Source organism: Pipistrellus kuhlii, unplaced genomic scaffold, assembly GCF_014108245.1.
Source record: "Pipistrellus kuhlii isolate mPipKuh1 unplaced genomic scaffold, mPipKuh1.p scaffold_m20_p_13, whole genome shotgun sequence".
In the NCBI taxonomy this organism is placed as follows: domain Eukaryota; kingdom Metazoa; phylum Chordata; class Mammalia; order Chiroptera; family Vespertilionidae; genus Pipistrellus; species Pipistrellus kuhlii.
This window is the reverse complement of record NW_023425438.1, coordinates 14,217,122-14,238,145: the sequence shown is the minus strand read 5'-3', so window position 1 is coordinate 14,238,145 and position 21,024 is coordinate 14,217,122. Positions and strand designations below refer to the sequence as shown.

The 21,024-nt window shown below is 55.9% G+C and overlaps 1 protein-coding gene across 3 annotated transcripts in view; it reads right to left on the bottom strand.

Annotated features, from left to right (window-relative positions):
- Positions 1–21,024, bottom strand: part of DNMT3A (DNA methyltransferase 3 alpha) — a 115,074-nt gene that overhangs the window by 26,112 nt on the left and 67,938 nt on the right. For all 3 annotated transcript variants that reach the window (XM_045580644.1, XM_036435031.2, XM_036435030.2), the window contains exons 5-6: positions 16,681–16,724; positions 16,115–16,261 (exon numbers count right to left, since the gene is read on the bottom strand). In XM_045580644.1, coding sequence (XP_045436600.1) covers positions 16,115–16,261; positions 16,681–16,724 — 191 coding nt within the window. The remainder of the gene's footprint in view (positions 1–16,114; positions 16,262–16,680; positions 16,725–21,024) is intronic.

Below are 21,024 nucleotides of genomic sequence, written 5' to 3'. Positions count from 1 at the left end.
ATCTGGTGGATGTCAAGAGCCTAAAAGAAGTGCTGGAGAGGAAGCATCCAGCGTGGTCCAAGAGAGGGTGACCGAGGGAGAGGGCACATTTCCTGTTTGGCAGGCAGGGAGCAGTGACTCAACAGGCCGGCTGAAAATGTCTCTGAAGGACACCTGACTCTTCGCCCTGAGCCTGTATTCATCAAGCAAACTTCTAATTTTAATTACATTTTCCAGTGACTCTGATATCAGTGAGTTGCCAGAAACGGCAGGACAAAAACAAACAAAAAACAATACAGCAGGACAAGTACGGGGATCTACATGTCCTGCCCATTTAACATTCTGGTATATCTGGTATGCCTCCCACCTCTCTGAAGAGCATGATGGTGATAAAAGTTGATCTGACTTCCCAGCTCTCAGAACTGAGGTGCTACACAGCCATGATCCCCCACCAAAGGGCAGTCATTTCCCCCGGTTCCCCATTCCCCAGGTGGGAAGGCCATGACTGCCTGACTGGTTTTAACTCCAAGTTCAGCGTTCAGCGTCTCACGCTCTCATGAAATCCCGGGTTCACAGGATGTGGGCAGGTTACCATATCTGACTTCCATCAAACTGGGCATTCACCAGCTGGCTCCCTTTACTCAAAATCAGAGAAGCCACAATCCCTACGAAGCCATCTGCAAAGCCACACACGTTGGGAAGACGCTGTGTGTCTTCTGCCCCACAGATATTCATACTGACCTCAAGGCCAGGGGACCTTATCCAGACAGAAGACCATGAGATAACTAGGGATGTCTATTCTGATCCTGTCCTCCCACCGACAGCTGGACAGCCTCAAAGCTACACACTAGACCTCTGACTACCTCCTGATTACGTCAACAGTCTGCAGGGCATCCCTGGCCCCCACAACCCACAGCACTTACGTCATGTATCACACTCCCCACACTCTGTCTGCCTACTTGCTATCCCCCAAATATGTGGGGGTTCTGTGCCTTTGCTTGCCCCCTTTCAACTCCCATCAGCCCAAATCCTACCTATCCTTCTGGCCCACTTCACCATTACCTCCACCATGAATAGTTCTCTAGACCTGAACTGTCCAGTAAGGTAAAAATAATTCAGTTCCTCCTCTGTGCCAGCCACATCCCCAAGTATCCAGAGCCCCTTTGGGGATGGGGGCTCCTGTAGGGATGGCACAGGTTTCAGAACATTTCTATCACTGCAGCCAATTCCTCCAGACAGTGCTGTGCTGCTCTGGTCCTCCCCCTCATCCTCGCCTGCTGGAAATGATCCAGGCCCTCCTCCTCCTCCGTGTTCCCACAGCACTTTGTAATGCCCTCTTTGCACCTGCCAATCTTTGCCCGTGCTAAGGTGACTATGTACTCATCTTTCTCCTCCACTCGATTAAAAATCCCTGGAGGGCAGGGACTGGGTCTTATTCAGCTGCGTGAGGAAGCGGTGTGGACCAGCACTCCTTGCACACTTAGGGCAGCAGTCGCCAACTGGTGGTCCGCGGACGAGGTCCAAAAGGTTGGCAAGTTGAGGATCCAAGACGGCTGCACAGGTAAATACCTAACCGCAGCCGCACACAAAAGGTTGGCAAGCCCTAACAGGTTTGGCTCAATGGATACAGCATTGGCTGCGGATAGAAGGGTCCCGGGTTCGATTCCAGTCACAGGCACATCCCAAGTTGTGGTCTCAATCCCCAGTAGGGGGTGTGCATGGGGCAGCCGATCAGTGATTCTCTCTCATCATTGATGTTTCTCTCTCTCTCCCGCTTCTCTGAAATCAATAAAAAATTAAAAAAATAATAATAATAATAAAAAGGTTGGCGCCTGCTGCCGCGGAGGACTAAATCAGTCCTGTGTGCCGATGAAACCAACCTTGTCTCATCCAGAACCCACTGTGCAAGTTCCTGCCTGGGGACAGACACTTTCCACAGCAAAATGCTAAAGGGGCTAAGAGGTCCGGCCTAGGGCTCCCCAAGGGGAGGGAACCTTTGTTTTCCTATTCCCCTGCAGTCCACATGGAGGCTGCAAGCAAATGACCAGGACTGAGCTGCTCCTGGTGAAGCTAAAAATAGCCACGGAGCCAACACGGAGTTAGCAGGACTTGTTGCTAAGGAGACCGGTGGCAGAGAGAGCCACCAAGCAGGGAGGAAGTATCAGACCTGCACCCAGAGAACAGAGGCCATGGGAGGGGGCTTAGGAGGGGGCACTCGAAGTTGACAGGGGCCCAAGGCTCCCACCTTGAGATGGCCTGACTCCTGGCAGCTCCTGACGAATGCTCTAAGTGGGGCAAATGTTTCCTCTGTCCCTCAGTAACCCATCTCCATGGAAACCACCATGACTGGGGTGAAGTACCAGCCCCTGGAAGGAAGGCCTCTGCCTAGAGCTGGTTGTTATGGCAACACCCCCCCTTTCCGTCACTCTTTCTCCGCTGGCTTCCCCTGTGGGGGAAAGGTGGGGCCTGGCCTGGGCTCAGCCAGCATGACCGGGGACACCTGCTTTCTGGCAAGAGCAACCTGCACGGGGCCCTTCAGAAGCTCCTGGGAACGCAGAGAGGCCAGTCAGGGCAGAGCTTTCGTCTCTTCCCACGGGGCTTCACGGAGCCTCTGGCCAGAAGAATCCCAAACTCACTCAGGTTTAAAGGTATCAGGATCGCCCCAGGAGGTGTGCAAACACACGGATTTCCTGGTGGGCAGGCTTGGGTAGGGCCTCGGGATCTATTAGAACCGCCCTTAGAGAATCCTGCTACTGGCCAGGTGTGGAAACCACTAAAGGCCTGGCTGTCTCTGTCACAATGAGGAAACTGAGGCCCAAGGGGGTTGAGCCCACCCAAAGGGGCAGAGCCATTCAGTGAAGAAGGGGTGAGTGGTCTGGGGAGAGGGGGTGTGGGCAGGGGGGATGCAGAGGGAAGCTCCTTCTGTGCCCGAGCCCAAGGTGAGACCCCATCTCCTGGGCCTTTTCCTCATGCTTCCCCTTCAAGCCAGGACATGCTGCTGCCCTGACACCGGATTGTGATTTAAAACCGGGCCTTTTGACAAGCTGTCCCCTATGGCAGCGGGTGGAAGGTAGAGAGAGGGGCTGGGCGGGCAGTCTGGTTCCCAGAGTGTATAGAATGGTGGCAGCCCAGGCAGATGATTTGGGCTGAAAGAGAAATCCATCCTCTTTTTGAAGAGAAAGCAAAAGGGTCACCATGGCAACCTGCAGTGGGCTAGCCTGGCTGGGCTCCTTGCCATCACCCAGGAGAGGTGCAGCCTTTAGGCGAACACCACGGGCAGGGGGGCCCCACCCACCTTGCCAGTGGCGTTTTAGAACCCAAAGGGGCCATGCTCTACCTTGGAGGGCACCTCCGAGCCCGCCTGAGACACCTCAGCTCCAGGATCCGGGAGCTCGAGGCAGCACGAGCTCCTGGAACAGCCAGGCGGGGGGCGGGCACTGAGGAGGTGGGGGACAGGGTGCGGGAGACCGGCCTCGCCGTGTGCCCAAGACCCATCCCACATGGAACCAGCCCTCATTCGAGACAGCGTGCAATTAGGCAGTAAATTATGTGTTCTCCCAGTGCGGAAGGAGAGCTGGGGAGGCCAGGATCAGCAAAGGCGGGGAGACCCAAGGGAGGGAGCCGGTAAACGAGGGATGGTGCATCTGCTTCCCGGAGGATAAGAACACAGGCCTGCTCCACCCAGGGGAGGCCTCTCTGCGAACCCCACTCTGCCCAAAGTCCCTCCCCCTGCCCCCAGCCTGGAGCTGCTGGGCGTGCACCGTCCCCGTGAGTGAGGAGGTGCAGGCTGGGCAGGGAGTGGGGTAGGGGAGAGGGTGAGGGTGTTGCATGTCCCCAGGCCTCACTTGCTTCTAACCAGGAAAATCAACAGAAGCAGTGGCTGAGGTCCCAGGCTGCTCAGGGTATGGCAGCTGGTGACAAAACCTTCACTAAGGGCCTAGCCTCTTTGGATCGGCTAATGGGACCACAAATATCTGCCGAGTATCACAGATAAGATCAAAGGAAGTCAGCGAGAGGTGGAAAGAACCTTATGACGAGTTTGCTTGAGGACACGTCTCCAGGGGAGAAGTGATCATTTCACACCTTCAGGGGGAGGGGAGATGCCGTCCAAAAGAACCCTGTAAAAACCCCAATGGCCCCCTTGGGCTGCTCTCCCCTCCCCCCCTCCTCCACCCCGTTGCCTGGCTCCGAGGGTCAAAGGAAGGGGCTCAGGGACCACCATTCAGATGCAGGCCTGCAGACACTCTCAGGTTTCAGGGTCCAAAGAGAAGACTCCGGAGGCGCTCAGCCCACGAGCATTGTGCCAAACGAGGCTGAGAACAGCGGGAACGCCCGCCTATCATCTCCATCCCAAAGGAAACATTTGAATTCCTGCACCCAGTCTTTTCCGGTCTTCTGCCCCACCCAGGCTGGGACCGGTCCCCCAGGTCTGCCTGCCTCCCTCCACTCAGCACCCAGCCTTAGATTCCATTTGGAGGAACACCTGGGCCAGGGCCCTTCGCTAAGCTCCAGACCTGAGGGCTAGAGAGCAGGGCCCAGGCCGTCGCAATGACAAACCCCCCGGAGGATGCCGGTGTGCAGCGAGAGCTTCACTGTGGGTGACAGTCATGGCACCTTTGGGGGACTCTTTTCTGTGCCAGATCTGGCGTACTTCAAATCACCCAAAGCTTAAATGTTCTCAAACTTTCACAAGAATCATCTGCATGGGGCAGCTACCTTCCCTGGCTACAAAATCAGGTTTCTCAGGACCCACTCCCAGATTCTGGCCCCACTGGTTCGGCCTGGGGCCTGGGAGGGCGCCTTTCAGTGCACTGCCCAGAGTGATGGAGCAAGACACAAACTCCCCTCCCCTAAGAAGCACGGGATTCTGGGGGACCTTCGGTATGTGTGAGACATGTCAACTCCATTTCAGTTTTGTTGATTTTTTTTTTTCTTTGCCCCACAAAGTTGCCTTGTAAACAAGCGTCTAGATTCAAACCTAGAAGCGACTGAACTGCTTTATTCCTATTTTTACTTAATCCATCTGAGTTGGAAGTGAAACTATGTATACTGCCCACCATTCATGGACTAAAGGTGAATGGGGCCAGGAGTCATATATGCATGTGTGGAGGATATGAAAGAATGCCAAGTGGGAAGAGGGGTAAAACTCACGCACGCACACACTCAGTTGGCCGCGTGGGGGTGGGGGTAGGGGAGGGGGGGTGATAAATTGAGCGGGGAGGGGGTAGAAAGGGCTCCACCGACAGGTGAAAGAGGGGAGCTTTCGTTCAGGAACTCCTTTTGGAGTCTCTCCTGATCGCCAGCTGCTCCCAGACCCCCAAGCCTCTGTCCTCCTGTCCTGCCCCTCCCCATGCGGGCTGCTCTCCTGGCTTCAGCAGGTCCCTCCCTGCACACAAGCCTGCACTTGCCCTCCGCGTCCATGACTCCTTTTGAGCTGCCCGCGCACCCTCTCCCCGAGGACAGCCGACCCGCTGGCTTCTCAAAAGCAGCTTGTCCAAAACCCAACCCCAAGCCCTCCCCATTCTAAGAGGACATCTTCATGATATTGAGGTAGGCAGGGAATTCTTAGAGATACACACACACACACACACTAACCAACAAAAGGGGGGGAAGGGTAAATTAGATTTTACTAAAATTAAAACCTTTAGCTCATCAAAATACATCCTTAAGAGAATGAAACGTCCACGTTACCTTCCTGTCCCAAGCCTGCTTTTCCTCCACGATTCTCTAGTTCAGGTCATGATACCCTCTCCTACTCCACAAATACCAGGCAGGTTTCCCCCTTTCCTTCAACCGGAGACAAGATCTACCCTTTCTAGCAAGCCTGATTCCCATGACCTGGGCCCTGACAGCCAGAGCAATGCCCTCACTGGTCCTCCTTCCACACGTTGCCTCTCTGGGCCTTCACAGCCCTGCCAGGGCTGTCCTCCTGTTATACACACTCAGTGCTCTCACACTCCAGCTGCCTGCTGCACAGCGAGGCCTAACTTTCTCCCTAGGACAATCTGACCGAACATCTTCCTTTGTAGTGTTAGCTCTTCTTCTTATACTTTCTCCCCAACGCCCACACCCTCATTAGCAGATCTCTTGCTGTTCCTAAACAACCCAGAAGTCTCATGCCTTCTCCTATGTGAGTCCTCAGTGGTTCCTTTCCCTGAAATGCCTTCCTTATTTATCCCTATTGGAATTCCCAAAGGACACGTACCCCATAAGTTCTCTGGCCCTCTGACAGTGCAGCTCATGGTGAACACTCCCACCTCCTCCACTTGGCAATGTGTGCCTCTCGCACAGCGTCCAGCGCCAGCACCGTGCTGTGTGTATTTAGTAAGTACTGAATTCAGGTCTGTTAAATCCTTCATCTCGTGTCCTGGCTCCTCACAGAGTCAGAGGCCAGCCTCCCACCCAATGCATGAACACCCCAGGGACCTCCTTGACAAATGCTCAGGTTTTGAAAGCAGAGAAAGCATTACCATTGAATCTTTTCCGTTGTCTGCCTCCTAGAAAGCACCATGAGAATGCTTCTAAAAGCTGCACTAGCCCAGTAGATAGAGTGTAGGCCTGTAGACTGAAGGATCCCGGGTTCGATTCTGGCCAAGGGCACCTGCCTGGGTTTCGGGCTAGGTCCCCAGTGGGATGCGTACCATTCGATAATTCTCTCTCATCATTGATGTTTCTATCTCTCTCTCCTTCTCCCTTTCTCTCTGAAATCAATTAAATATATATATATATATATATATATATATATATATATATATATATATATAAAATATAAAAGCTGAACTAAATATGCAAGAAATCTGAAGGTGCTCTAGGCTCCAAACTCTTAGACAGTTTCTTGAACCACCTAACCTTAGGGTCCCCTCAATGCCCCTCCCTACAGTCCCTCTCAGGCATGATGTCCCTTCTCTGGCAAGCTTCCCCAAGGTCCTGGGCAGGGCTGGTCAGTCGCTCCCATGGCCCCATTCCTCCTAGTCCTATAACAGCTCTTTCTGGGTTTCAGCAGCATCATTTACTCACCCACCTGGCATCCCAGGGTGGGGTTCTGAGTTCCCTTTACATTTGTTTCACTGCCCAGGAGAGACCCAGACACTTCCCGTGTTATCTTGAAGCCCGAGCACACAGTGTTTGCTCAGTTAGGGTTCAAGAACTCTTTGAAAGAAGGAACAAATGATGGTGATTAATGAGAAGAAAACTGGCAGGAAGGAGCAGATCCAAGCAGATCTTTCCTGACCAGAGCCGGAGGCAGGGCTGCGGATTCTGGAGCCAGGGAAACGCCACGGGAACCTGTGTGTGCGGGAGGTTGGGCGTATGTTGCATCGCCTTTTCAGTGATGAATTCGAGCCTTTCCCTCAGGCTTAGACCTAGTGACTAAAGGTGAGCACCATGTTCACCTTTCTGTCCCAGGCACAAAATGACAGGAAATGGGAACAGTAGTGAAGAGGAAAGGAACACTAGGTTCTAGCAGCAAACGTGAATTTTATGAACTCTCCCTCCCCAAAGAATCCTTATAAGGATGCTTTATGCATGTGCCTCTAGAAGAGGCATTTAGGAGAGGTCTGAGATTGCACTTAAATATTTAATTAAGAATTTATGGACAAGATAGTGAAGGAGACAAGGGGAGCCACGGGCCAGGATTCCAGTCCTCTCCCCTCAAATTAGGAAATTCTAGCATCTCCGGGGTCTTCTAGCCTATTTCTGTCACATTACTAGTGAGAAAACTAAAGTGCAGAAGGACTCCCTCCGATTGATCAGGGGCAGAAGCGGAGACCAGCACCCAGGCCTCCTGAATGTCATTCCAACGATACTCGTAACCCAATCTCACAACGTCAAACATACACTCGCATGAGAAATCAGCAGTTCAACCCCCAGGGCTCGGGACCAAACAAGTGGAGCAGGGGGACTGTGCCGAGAGCTTTTAAGGACCCAAAGCTGGCACCCAGGGAGCAGCAGGAATACCTGCAGCCAAAGAGGAGGCACCTGGCGGGAGGGAAGGCCAGCTCCACCCTCTTCCAACCTCCTACCTCAGCTTCTGCAGAAGCAGAGGCTGCATGCCAGGAAGATTTGGTTCTTGTCGGGTGATTTGGGTGCAAAACAGAAGCAGCACGAGACCTGGAGCCCAGATCTGCCCACGCGCAACCTCTCCACAAGGACCTCCCTGTGGCTCTTACCTACTTGCCTCCGGAGAATCTTAGTTTCCTGATAGTAAGGTTAGGGATAAATGCAGTTCTTAGAGTCATTCTGGATCATGTGTCAAATGACAAAATTATACAACCTAACGATGCGTTTGACGGCAAGGGAGAACAATCCAGGAATGTGGGGGGAGGACAGGGCCTCCCCAGCAGTGGAACCTTCTCCCAGAGGGGTTTTGGGGGCGCTAGCAGAGGCAATGGGGAACCGGGCAGGGCTGGCTGGGAAGTCGGGATTTCCTTATGCGGCCAGCAGGCCTTAGAGTGAGGTGAGCCGGCTCACGCTGAGCTGGAGGGTTGTGATTGGTGTATGTTCGGTTTCCCTGTCAGGTGTCCCCCGTAAGTGACTGTGACGTGGGCCGGCCTCCGTTTCGTGGGCCCCAAAAGTGTGAATTAGCTTGCTCACAGTCTGGGATGCTGGCGAAGGTGGCGCTCCTGGCACAGTGCCCGCCACGCGCGAGGCCTTCCCCTGCGGCCCCGTGCAGGCTCCGCTGTGGCCAGCGGCCGCATCCTCCTCGGTGAGTTACGGCCACCCTCCCGCCAGCCACTTGTTTACTCACCACCCAAACGTGGGGGTTGTCCTAAGAGCTTTTCTCCGAGATGAAGTGATCACTCCGGTGTGCAAACAGCCCGTCCACTTAAGAGACAATGGGGCGCCTCTCTTCCCCAGCGATCCCGATCCGAAGGGCCGGCAGCCCTGCAGGCACCGCTGATTACAGGCTGTCACCGGGGCGCCCTGACACGCATGCGGCCTTCCGGGGAAGGGCACCGTGCTGTCCTGCCTGCTCCAAACGGCGCCGTCTCTATGAAGGCTGGTGCTGTTTTCTGAGGCCGCCCGATACTAACTACTGTGTTTCCCCGAAAATAAGACATCCCCCGAAAATAAGACCTAGCGCATGGAAAGATAAGACATCCCCTGAAAATAAGACCTAGCACAACTTTGGGAGAAAAAATTAATATAGGACACTGTCTTATTTTCGGGGAAACAGGGTAGTTCAGGTTTTCACTAGTTTACATGTGGCGAGTGGGGGAAGAAGGCCTGCCCGTCAGAAAACCCTAACGCTGCTACTTTACATATTTTGCCGATAATCTGGTTTTAGTCCTTCATGGTCTGCTTTGTGCTGCCATGTCTCGTGCCTCCTTCCTTATACTTTCGAAAGCCGCAGGATATCACACTTAATTCATCTATTCCTGAAGCCCCCTTCCTCCCCCCACACACAGTGCCCCCTCCGCAGCCGGGGGTGGCGAGGGCTTATTAAATGGGATATGGCGCAGCGGGGGACGACCCGCTGGACATTCCCAGGCTGGCTCTTCCCAGGGCCGACAGGAAGCACGGTCTGTCGAGACTCCAGGGCCATAAAGCGAGAGGAAGCAACATTTGCTCAGCTCACAGAAGCAACAGCGCAAATGGCCAATAAACATATGAAAAGATGTCTAGCCTCACTTATTATCTGGGAAATGCCAATTAAAATCATAACAAGATGCCATTTCCCACCCATTAGATTAGCAAAATATTGATGCTGGCCAAGGTGGGAGTCTTCTCGCACCCGGTTTATGGGAGCGTAAATTGGCGCTGCCCTCTGGGAGGGCAATTTGGCAGGTTTCATAAAGAGCGAAACGCACGTTCCCTGGGACCCCGCATCTCCCTTCCCGGAGAAACGCAGATGCACGGAGGCTCGGCCGAGGATGTTTACGGTTGCAACGGTTACGCAGTAAAATACTGTCAACAGCACAAATGCCCAGGCAGAGAATGGTTAAATAAAATCATGGTAGTCCATATGGTGGGAGAGAACGGTAATTACGTGGCTAGATTGCCCAGACGCATTGTAAGTGAAAAAAAAAAACAAAAAACAAAACCAAGCTGTAAAATGAAACTACGGTGTGGTACCCTTAAAAAAAAAAAAAAAAAAAGGGGAAAACAACAACTGTGAGCAAAATTATATATTTACACACACACACACACACACACACACACATACACGGATGGAAAAAAAAATCATGTCATATGTACACCACACTGATGGCATCAGGTACCAGTGACGGAGGAATTAAAAAGGGAGGGATTTTTACACTAAGGAATGTATCTGTGTAAAACTTACAGAATTTAAAATTATATTTTTTAAAGAAGTATCAAGCGGCTATGACATGCTAGTCCTGTGCTAGGAGCTTTAAATGCTAGGAATTACACCTTATGAACCCACACCACTCTTCAGTCAGCACCTCTCTACCCAGTCCCTCCCAGCGCCAGCCCCCGGGCGGAGGGGGCCGAGGGGCGCAGGTGCCGCACAGAACAAGCGCGGGCTGGGGAGAGGCAGGGGACAAACAGTGAGCGCGCTCCCCCAGGGGGAGACGGGCCTGGGAGAGGACAGCCGAGCCTAGCCACGGCGGCTCAGTGACACCTCTGGCCCCACCGCTGGGAGAAGGCGAAGCCCGCATTGGAACTCGCCCCCAAACGCCCCTTCCCTTCCGGACTGTGAAAGCTCGCTCCCCGCTGGGCGGGAGGGAAGGGGAGGCTGGGTCTGAGTGTTGGGGGAGGGGCGGGGAGAAGAGACGACACTGGGGTCACGTAGCATTTGTTATCATCACTGCTGAATTTGTGTTAAGCATCTAATGTGTGTAAGGATGCATGAGTTCCTCCCTTCAGGGTGGGAGCTAGGAAAGAGGCCGGTTCCTAGATCCGCAGGACATGGGATCTAGACTTGAAATAATTCAGAATCAGTCGTGTTGGGGTGCAGACATCGCTGAGAGAGCCGTTCCATCACCGGGCTACGGCTGAGTCCTAAATCCCTGAGTGGACAAATGGAGTCCACAGCCCCTCCCGCTGGCTGGATGGCTGGTCCGGCTGCTCGGCTAGGCCTCTGCTCGCAGTCTGAGGACCAATGAAGTAATACGAGCGAGAAGCCCTTCCTGAGCCCTGAGCACTCCCGCGGGTCCTTCTGTGCTGATGATTAGCAGGAGCGGGATCCTAGGACTTGCCTTCCTTCGGGAGGAGGTACTGCCTCACCTCTGCCCTCCCCCCTGCTGGGGTCTGGCCAGTTGTCCCAGTCCAGGGAAGGCTCTCCCGGCTCAGGCCCAGCAAAAGCCCCACCTCACCTGTGGGACCTGCCCACACAGTCCCCTGGCCCCGTGCTAGTCTCCGGTCCAGCTGCCAGCACCCCTGGAAACCAAGGGCTGAGCTCCCTGAGAAGGTGTCCCACATTCACCAACCTCCCAGCTGCTTAGCAACCAGTAAGTATTCGTTGAGCCTATTCTCTGTCCAGTACCAGGCTGGGTACAATGGGATAAGACATGATGAACACATTAAAAAAAAAAAAAATGGCGCAAAGCTACTCTATGAAACTGTATTATCAGTGAGGGCTACAGGGCTGCAGAGAGGGGAAGAGGTCACTGGAGACTAGAGAAATCCCGGAGAGCTTCCTGGAGAAGGCAGCAGCTCTTCAACTCAACCCCGAAGAATGGATAGGAAAGCACAGTATGAAGAAAGGCAAGGAGGAGGGAAGGAGCATGGCCAATATAAAGGGGAGGCTGGTCTCTCAGAGAATGGTGGTGAAGTGGGGTGGGGTGGGTGGTTGTGGGGATCACGGTGAGGGCTGAAGCCTAGAGGAACCCCCACAGGATTTCTGACGTGAAAGGGGAGACAATAGGAAGCCACTGTCTTCTATAGCAGGGCCTGGTCATGATTAAAACAGTTTGATCCTTAGAAGAATGAGCAAAGAGGTGCAAAGAATAAGAGCTGGGACAGACAGAAGACAGACAATAGCTTCCCTGCCCCAACAAGAACTCCCTCTGCAGCCTCAGGAAAGGAAAAAGTGCCCCGTTTTCCTCCCCCACTTATTTTAAACTTCATTCATTTTGTGATACTCCATGCTTTCTTTAAAAAAAAAAAAAAATTTTTTTGGGGGGGGGAGCAGGAGAGTCTGGGGAGCAGGTAATCTTAGGTGGGCAGAAAAGTAAAGAGTAGCCCTCACCTAATAATTGTGGACTAACTGACAAGGGTGCCCACTGGAAAAGGAAACTGAGCAGAGGAAGAAGACCCCAAGGGGAAGGGGCAGGTGCAGGCCAGAGTCTGGTGGGAGCCCCAGAGCAGGGCACACAAGCCCTGGCCCCAGCCCCCATTCCCTGTGTCCCACCACCGCCACCTTCCTTTCTTGTGTCTTAGATCCTGCAGGCCGTACACCTCTTGCTGCAATGCCCGCCCTCCCCTCCCTACCCTTCCCCCAAATCCCAACGCATCCCTCAAAAGCCAAAAGCCACCTCTTGCTGATGTATGATGACCCCAGGCAGAGTAAGTCCGAGTCTCTTGGGGCGTTGCTCTTCTGCGTACCCCGAACCCTCATCCTATCCTGGGACAACTAAGAGTCCTCTCAGTGTCCGAGCAGCCTGGTATCTGGCACAGCACTCGGATGTGGGGGGCCTCTGGGAGTCCGCTCAAAACTGTGCTCTGCAGGCTTTGAAGAGCAGGTGTCTGGTTCCGAGGAGGAAATGCTGGCTGGACCTGCCAGGGACACTGCCTGGGGAACAGCAGGAGGGGAGCTGCTCTGGGGGGAGGAGGGAAGTCAAAGCGTCTATGAGAGCACAGGAGCAGCTGGGGCAGAGATGGGGGGGGGGCAGAGATCTGGGTGTGCCAGGGCGGAGGGACAGAGGAGGACCCTGAGGAGACGCCGCTGAGGAACTGGGGAAGAACCTCAGGGTCAAGGGCAGGAAGGCCCTTGGAGGCAGTTTCGGAAGAAAGGGTCAGATGTCAAAGAGCCACCAGAGACGGGGGAGGGAGGAAGGATTCACCCTTGCTAAGTAAGCCACTTCGGAAACGAGACCAATGGGGACAGTGACTACTCTTTAGTCTGAGGGGAACCTGGGAATCTTGAAAGCTACCTGTGTCCCCCCAGCATCCTTGTTACCTGCAGCTAGTCCTCCCCCAGCCCCTGGCAGAGCCCCAGAGGGTAAGTGTGGTCTTCCACCCCGCCCCCCGACGTGGCAGTAGGAAGCCTGAATTCTAATCCCATCCCGTCCCATCCCATGTGCTGCGTGAGCTTGTGGCCAGCGTGCAGTTCCGCACCCCGGACTCCTGGCCTGAAAATGAGGGGATATCAGTTCCGACGCTTGTGTGAGAAGTCATGCAATTGTTTACAGACACCTCTGGTTATAGCCTATGAATAGAACAATTTTGCTAGCAGAAATGTAGTCGAACATACCTAAAACATTTTAAATTAAATCAACTTTTGAGGTTTTATTCTTTTTTTTTTTCTGTTAATACTCATTGGTTACCTATACTGGCTGGGTTTAAGATTTTCTAGAAAAACTTCTGATGACCGTTGAAGCTGGGTGATATAGGCTCATGGGGGATCATTATACTACTCTCTCCTCTTCTGCGGGGGGGTCAGAAAAGGTTCATGATAAACAAGTCTTTAAATTTTGTAGAAAAAAAAATTTTAGTAGAAAACAAAATTGAGAAAAATGTATCTATTAAATATTTTTCCAGCAAATTGAGAAAATACTTTTTTTATTTTTTATTTTTATTGCAATGGAGGGCCTTCCAGGTAGCACAGTTTGAGGACTGGAGAATTTCTAGAAGCTTTCTTAGGTCTAAAAATTATTAGGTCCCGGCTTACAGCCCAAGGCTAAGGAAGGCAGAAAAATCACCATGCATACATAACAAGGGGTTGGAACGCAAAGCCCCACCCCTGGTCCCAGGGGGCCGGGAGGAGGGCCATTGACCAGACAGGTGGAATAGCCCGTCCCCAATTTCCATCCCAAAGATCGCACTTAAGGCTGGGGGCAAGCCCCTCTCTCCCCCAGACTGGGACTGGCAGCCCTTTCTAGGCTCTTCCGGGGAAAGTAATCTCTTCCTTCCTGGGTCCTGAAAGAACTGGGAACAATCGAGTCGACAAACCCCCCACCCTGTTGTGACTTTCTCTAGAGCAAACCCTGGAACAATGCGCTAAGGACAGTGCCTTCCGCGGTAGGCCCCGGGGCCAAGGCAGTGAGAGTGAAGGTGAGGTGATGCCCCAGGAGGTGAGGCCCCGGGGCCAAGGCAGTGAGAGTGAAGGTGAGGTGATGCCCCAGGAGGTGAGGCCCCAGGGCCAAGGCAGTGAGAGTGAAGGTGAGATGATGCCCCGGGGGGTGAGGCCCGGGGCCAAGGCAGTGAGAGTGAAGGTGAGATGATGCCCCAGGAGGTGAGGCCCCGGGGCCAAGGCAGTGAGAGTGAAGGTGAGATGATGCCCCAGGAGGTGAGGCCCCGGGCCCAAGGCAGTGAGAGTGAAGGTGAGGTGATGCCCCGGGGGGGGGGGGTGAGGCCCCGGGGCCAAGGCAGTGAGAGTGAAGGTGAGATGATGCCCCGGGGGGGGGGTGAGGCCCCGGGACCAAGGCAGTGAGAGTGAAGGTGAGATGATGCCCCGGGGGGGTGAGGCCCGGGGCCAAGGCAGTGAGAGTGAAGGTGAGATGATGCCCCAGGAGGTGGCGATTCACCGCCTCTCACGTTTCCACGCCGTTCTCTGCCAATCAATCCCAGGAAGAGCCAACTGCGCTTCCCTGGGTCTCTCCCTCCCCACCGCCTCCCCACCGCTCGCTGCTGCAGCCCTCCGCCACCTGACCCCCACCGAAGCTTCTCTCAGAAACGTCACCAGCCACCTCCAGTTCGTCAGATGCAAGGGGCACGAATCAACGAATTCAGCTTCCGCAGGGCAGGTGGCCACTCTCCCCGGAAAACCTTCTCTCTGAGACTCACACTCTCCCCCTGGCTTCCTCCCAGGCCCCTGCTCTGTCCCCACCCGCCACCCTTCTCCAGAGGACCAGAAATGCAGGGGTTCCTGCAGCCAGACCTTCCTCTGCCCGGGACCCAGGCCCCTCAGAATCGCAGCAGGAACTCTTGATTCCCAAACCTGTTCCTCCCTAGTCTTCCCTGTCAGAGGACAGGGTGCAACCATCACGGCATTCAGTGAGGCCAGACCCCTGGGGGCTGTCCTCGAGTCCTTCCATCCCCTCCTGCTCCCGCCCACCCATCGGCACACGCTGGTCCCATCTCCAGCATCCAGCCCGGATCTGTCCTCGGTCTCCACTGCTGCCCTGAACCCACTGCACATCTCTCCTCTGCACAGAGACCGTCAGTGGCATCCCAGTGTGCTGAGGACTCAGCAGCTTTCGGAGGTGCTGATGATTGGACCCCCGGTCATCTCTCAGCCTCAGCTGGCCCCACTTTCTCCTCTGCTCATTTCACTCTGGGCGTACTGGTCTTTCATTTGGCCAAACAAGTCAGGGCCTTCCTTGCCTGTGCTGTTTATCTGCCTGGAACTGTGGTTGGCAAACTGCGGCTCTTGAGCCACATGTGGCTCTTTGGCCCCTTGAGTGTGGCTCTTCCACAAAATATCGGCCTGGGCGGGTCTATTTCGAAGAAGTGGCATTAGAAGAAGCTTTAAAAAATTTGGCTCTCAAAAGAAAATCGTTGTACTGTTGATATTTGGCTCTGTTTGACCAACGAGTTTGCCGACCACTGGGCTAGAACGTCCTCTCCCACCCAGATCCTCACAGAGCCAGCGCTTCCGTTCCTTTCGGTCTCCACTTAAAGCTCACTTCCTCCAAGAAGCCTCTCCTGGTTACCCCACCCACCAGAGCAGCCCCCCCCCCGCCGTGATCCTCTACCTCAGCCTGTTGACTTCTTTTCTGTCCGTCTCCCCCATCAGAATGTCAACTCCATGAGGACAGGAAGCACATATGCACAGAGCCTAGCACACTGCTTGATACCGGCTAAGCATTCCACACACATTGTGGAGAGAACAGAGGAACCAGTTACCAGCTAAGGAGCACGCAGTTCCCTGCCAGCACCAGCGATGGACCCGAAGGGGACACGGAGGCTCAGCCAGGGCCTGACCACAGCTGCAGCGGGTGGCTGAAGCGGGTGTCCCGTTTCCCGGTGACGTGGGGCCAGCCGGGGCACAGACCAGAGGGCTCCTCACCTCCCTTTTCCAGCGTGCCAGCCACTCGTCCCGCTTGCGCTTGCTGATGTAGTAGGGGTCCCCCGCCTGGAAGGTGAGCCGCGGCATGGGCCGCTGGCGGAGGCTGGACTCCCAGCCCAGGCCCCCCCGGAGCCGGCCCCGGGAGCCCTAGGACAGAGAGAGAGACAGACTGGCATTAAGATGGGCCCCCCCTGCTGCGTTGGTTCCCGGGGAGGGGATGCTGAGGAGGCACTCGCCTCCAACAGAACACAGGAGCTCTGGCTTCTGGACTGAGATGCCACCCTGCCAGTGCTGGGCAAGCCCTGGGTGGGCTGGAGACGGAGGGACTGGGGGGTCGGGGGGAGACTCATGGGCATAAGCCAGGAGGGGAGGGGGACTAGATGGCTGCCTTGAGGGACTTCCAACCTCCACGCCCACTTCCTCTCCTGCTCTCAGAGGGATGGGTAAAGGAGGGGCCGCGGCCGCCTCAGGCTCCCCTCACGCACACACGCACGCTCGCCACGGCTGGCTTTCTCCTCCTGGGATCGGGGTCCGCAGAGCCCCCGGGGGCCGAGGAAAACACTTGCCTCCATTTTCATAGACTCGATGTTGGTCTCCTTCTGCTCTTTGCCTGTGGAGAGAACACAGGGGCTGTGGGCAGAGTTACGGGAGAGGCTCCGAGGCCCCGCCTCGCGCCTGGGCGCCTGCTCTGCGGACAGGAGTCCTCCGGCCGCCGAGCTGTTCCAGGGTCCAGCCTGAGGCCCTCGAGGTGCCTGGCACCGTGCCGGGCCGGAGGACGCGGAGCATGGCCAGAGCGGGAAGGGCCCGGGCCAGACAACAAGGGCCGGGGCTGCGGCTTCTAGCCCAGTGACCGTCAGTCCCGGGCACACAGAGGGGCCACCTAGAAACCGCCCCACAGTTCCTCCCGGGAGGAGGGGGCAGGCGGCACGGCCTTCCTTGGCCCTGGAACGGAACTGCTTCTGTGCGTGTGTTGGGGGGGGGGGGGAGGAGGGAGACAGCAGGGAGCAGTGGGGTGGTGCAAGGCGGTGGTGGAGCAAGTTGGTTTCTGTGAGACCCGGTTTCCTCGTCTGGAATGGAAAGCTGCCGGAGGTGATTTCTAAGGTTTTCCCGCAGTTCCCGGGATGATGGTTCTGTTATTCATAGATGCCCCCGTACCCCATTCCCCTCCCCGTTCCAGGTCCCTGAGCTCAGCCTTTATCCGGTGGGATCTCTGACCCTCTCCCAGCCTGCTTCCTCACTGAAGGGAGGTAGATAATTAAGGTGACCAGACATCCCGATTTGGGGACAAATTGTTAAAAAATTGTCAAAAGTGGGACGTCTTGCCGAGACCGGTTTGGCTTAATGGATAGAGCGTCGGCTTGGGGACTGAAGGGTCCCGGGTTCGATTCCGTTCAAGGGCATGTACCTTGGTTGCGGGCATATCCCCAGTGGGGGGTGTGCAAGAGGCAGCTGGTCAATGACTCTCTCTCATCGATGTTTCTAGCTCTATCTCTCTCCCTTCCTCTCTGTACAAAATCAATAAAATATATTAAAAAAAAAAAAGTGGGACGTCTGGTCACCTTATAGATAACCTTTCTAAAATTTTTAGGTTCCTGGGAACGTTAAATGTCTAGAGCAAGGCTCGGCATACAGTAGGTGCTCAATAAAAGCTAGCTTTGCTCCCCTTCCCTGAGGCAGAAGTTCCCTGTCATTCCTCAGCTGGATCCTGAGGCCAGTGGCTGGAGGAAGGCTCCCTGGGGGCAGCAGCCCAGCAGGGCTGTCTGTGAGAGAGCCCTATCCTCTCCCTGCCCTGCTCCTGGCCCCAAGCAGAATAGCCCTGCCCAGCTCCCCTGGTCCTCCCGGGGTCCTCCCCTCCCAGGTGCCACGTCCCAGCCCAGCCCCACCGGCAGCGGCCCTGGCTGTGGCGTTGGGTTAACTATGCCTTCCTGAGCTTCCGGCAGGAGGAGGGCAGGGGGAGTAGCTGGGCCCAGAACGCCTGTCTCTGAAGCCAAGAGCACTGAGTGCGGGCCCGGAGGCAGGAAGGTCACTCGGGCTGGTTCCTGGTGGCTGGGGGGCGGGGATGGGGGCGGGCAGCGGCGGAGGGGGACACAGCCCAAAGCGGAAAAAACAGCCCGGACTGCAGCTCCGGGCTCCGCTCCGAGGCGGAAACCAGCCACAGCTCTGCAGGCCCGAGTCCTCAGCTCCCGGAGGAGGCTCTGTCCCCGCCTCTCCCCCGGAGAAGACCTGGGATATGTGTCCGCGTCTGCCCCAGGCAGGGGCCGGCCGGCCAGCTCCGGGGTCCAGGGACCCAGGGCCCTGGGGGAGGGGGAGGGGCGGCGGGCCCGCACCTGCAGGAATGGGAGCGAGGGAGGACATCCCGCAAGCACGGACACCCGGGAGCACCGTGGGCCGCTGCACCCGCAGGGCTGGGGGCGGGGGAAGGGGGGGGGGCGGAGGCGCGCAGCCTGCGGCGGGGGCGCGCGGCGGGGCGCGCACGTCCTTGCGGACACGCTTTGCACGCGGCGGGCCTCGGGAGGCTTTTCTCACCCGGACACTCTCTCTCCTCCAACGTGGTTCCTTCTGGCCCTACGGTCTCACCACTGCCCGCTCCCCAGCATTCCCGAGGGGCTCCCCATCCTGCCAAGCCGCTGGCCCTCCTCCCTTCAAGGCCCTCCTCCCTGAAGTCCTCCCTCCGCCCTCTCCGACCTGCACAGTTTGCCCGGCGAGGCTTGGCGCTGCCGGAAGGGGGCGCCCGCCCTCGGAGCGGATGCACCCTTAGGACCTCAAACAAACGTTTCCTACCCGGGACATTGGATCTACGGAAAACCGTTTGTGCGTGCAAATGAAAGGGAACCGGCCGCTGAAAGACAAGTAATGTGAGGATAATGGAGTCAAGCTCCCGGCCCCTAGGTTTGGTTTGGCCGCTGGGGAAACAAGCCTGGGGAGTGGGCTACGAAGACAGCCAGCCCACGCACTGCACCATCTTTCCAGATGTTCCCTCTCCCGTCACCCCCGGCCCCATGGGCCCTATGCTCCCCAAACACAATGATTCTTCCGTACATAAGTTGCTAACTTCCTTCTTTCTGGAATTTTTCTCCCTGGCGGCCTCTGCGCATGCCCAGCTGAGTGATATCACACACACACACACACACACTTGAGCCCACAGAACAACACCCTGGGCCGCCTCAGAATGCTGCACTTGTCCCGAGTCAAGGAGGGGGAGCGGCTCCCTCAGCACTCCGCCTCAGTGTCCGTCTGCTCCTGGCCCAGACCCAGGCCCCAGGCCGCGCCAGGTGGCCCTGTGCCTTCCCGGGTGGCCCTGGCAGGCCTGGAGGCCAGGGTGCTCCTAACACTCCTCTGTTGGCCTGGGACTGTACTCGGCAGGGGGCCACCCCAAATTCCCTTTCCAATGCACCTAGGTCTCAATCATGGAGGGCAGTCGCTAGCCTGGCATGGAGGAGGGAGGAGCTCTGTGCCCACCCTAAGCTGGTCCTTCACCAGTTGTATCCACTCGGGTAGGTAACTGAACTCTCCGAACCCTCAGTCTCCCCATCTGAAAAGTGGGGATAGCCTGGCTGGGTGGCCCAGCTGGTGGGAGCATCATCCAGTGCACCAAAAGGTGGTGGGTTTGATTCTGGACAGGGCACACCCCCAGATTGTGGTTAAATGTCCAGTCGGGGTGCATAAGATCAATGCTTCTCTCTCACATTGATGTTCGTTGTTATTTTTTTTTTTCTCTCTCTCTCTCCCTCTCCTTCCTCTCTTTTCAAACAAACAAACATATCCTCGGGTGAGGATTTAAAAAAACAATGGTGGGCCTAAACCGGATTGGCTCAGTGGATAGACCATTGCTCTGCGGACTTAAAGGTCCCAGGTTCGATTCCGGTCAAGGGCATGTACATTGGTTGCGGGCACATCCCCAGTAGGGGGTGTGCAGGAGGCAGCTGATCGATGATTCTATCTCATCGATGTTTCTAACTCTCTATCCCCCTCTCTTCCTCTCAGTGGGTCTAGGATGGGGCCTGCGAGTCTGCATCCCTCACGTCTCAAGTGATGCCAGGGGATGGATGGACCACTTGGGAGGAGTGAGGTTACAGCACACTCGACACAGTGAATCACAGAAAGCCACGCTGGCACCGTTCCTGGTAGCACCACGGTGTTCACGCCCGGAGGGCAGGCGCCTTCTGAAGGCCACCACCTGTGTGTCCAGGTGGCTCTTGTCCTGATGACGCATCCTCTCCCCGGTCCCTCCTCCTCTCTCCTGGCTGTGCTCTCAGGAGCTGGGCTCCTGCGGTACATCCTGGAGGGGGCCCAGGCCGGAGGAACTCTGTGTGAGAGCCTTCCGTTTCTCCTGTATGGGACCTCAGGAGAGGGGTTCCAGGAGAGACAGATGGGGTCCCCTGAAGGGAGACCTAGCATGAGGGGAACTGAAAGAAGACCACAGCCCAGTTCCTTCCTTGCTGGGGCCTTAGTCTCCTTTCTCCTCAGAACCAAGCAACCAAGTGCGTATTCTGTGTGGCTGATGCAGGAACAGTGGCCAAGCCCCCAGGAGGCCACTGCCCACCCCTCTAGGTAACTCCCCACCAGGCTCAGCATCAGGCAATGCCCAGTGCCCTTCAAGGATCCTACCAGCTGTAGCCCCTGCTGCCAGCACCTCCCTGCCCTGGCTGCTGCAGCCTCACAGGAGTGCTCTGAGGCCAGACTCTGGAGATCAAGGAAACGAGCGTCTTGCCCACCATGCTCAACGCAAAGCTTCCGAAAAGATCTGACTGCCGAAGTCACCCCTGAGCATCTGCCCCCTTTTCTCTCACGTTCCTGGCACGTGTCTGCCTCTATTCAGTTCTGCTACCTCCTCACTCATCAGAGCCCCGCGCCTCCCCTCTCTGTCTGTAGCATCTGCAGTAACTCCTAGGCCTCATCCTGCCTCTGGC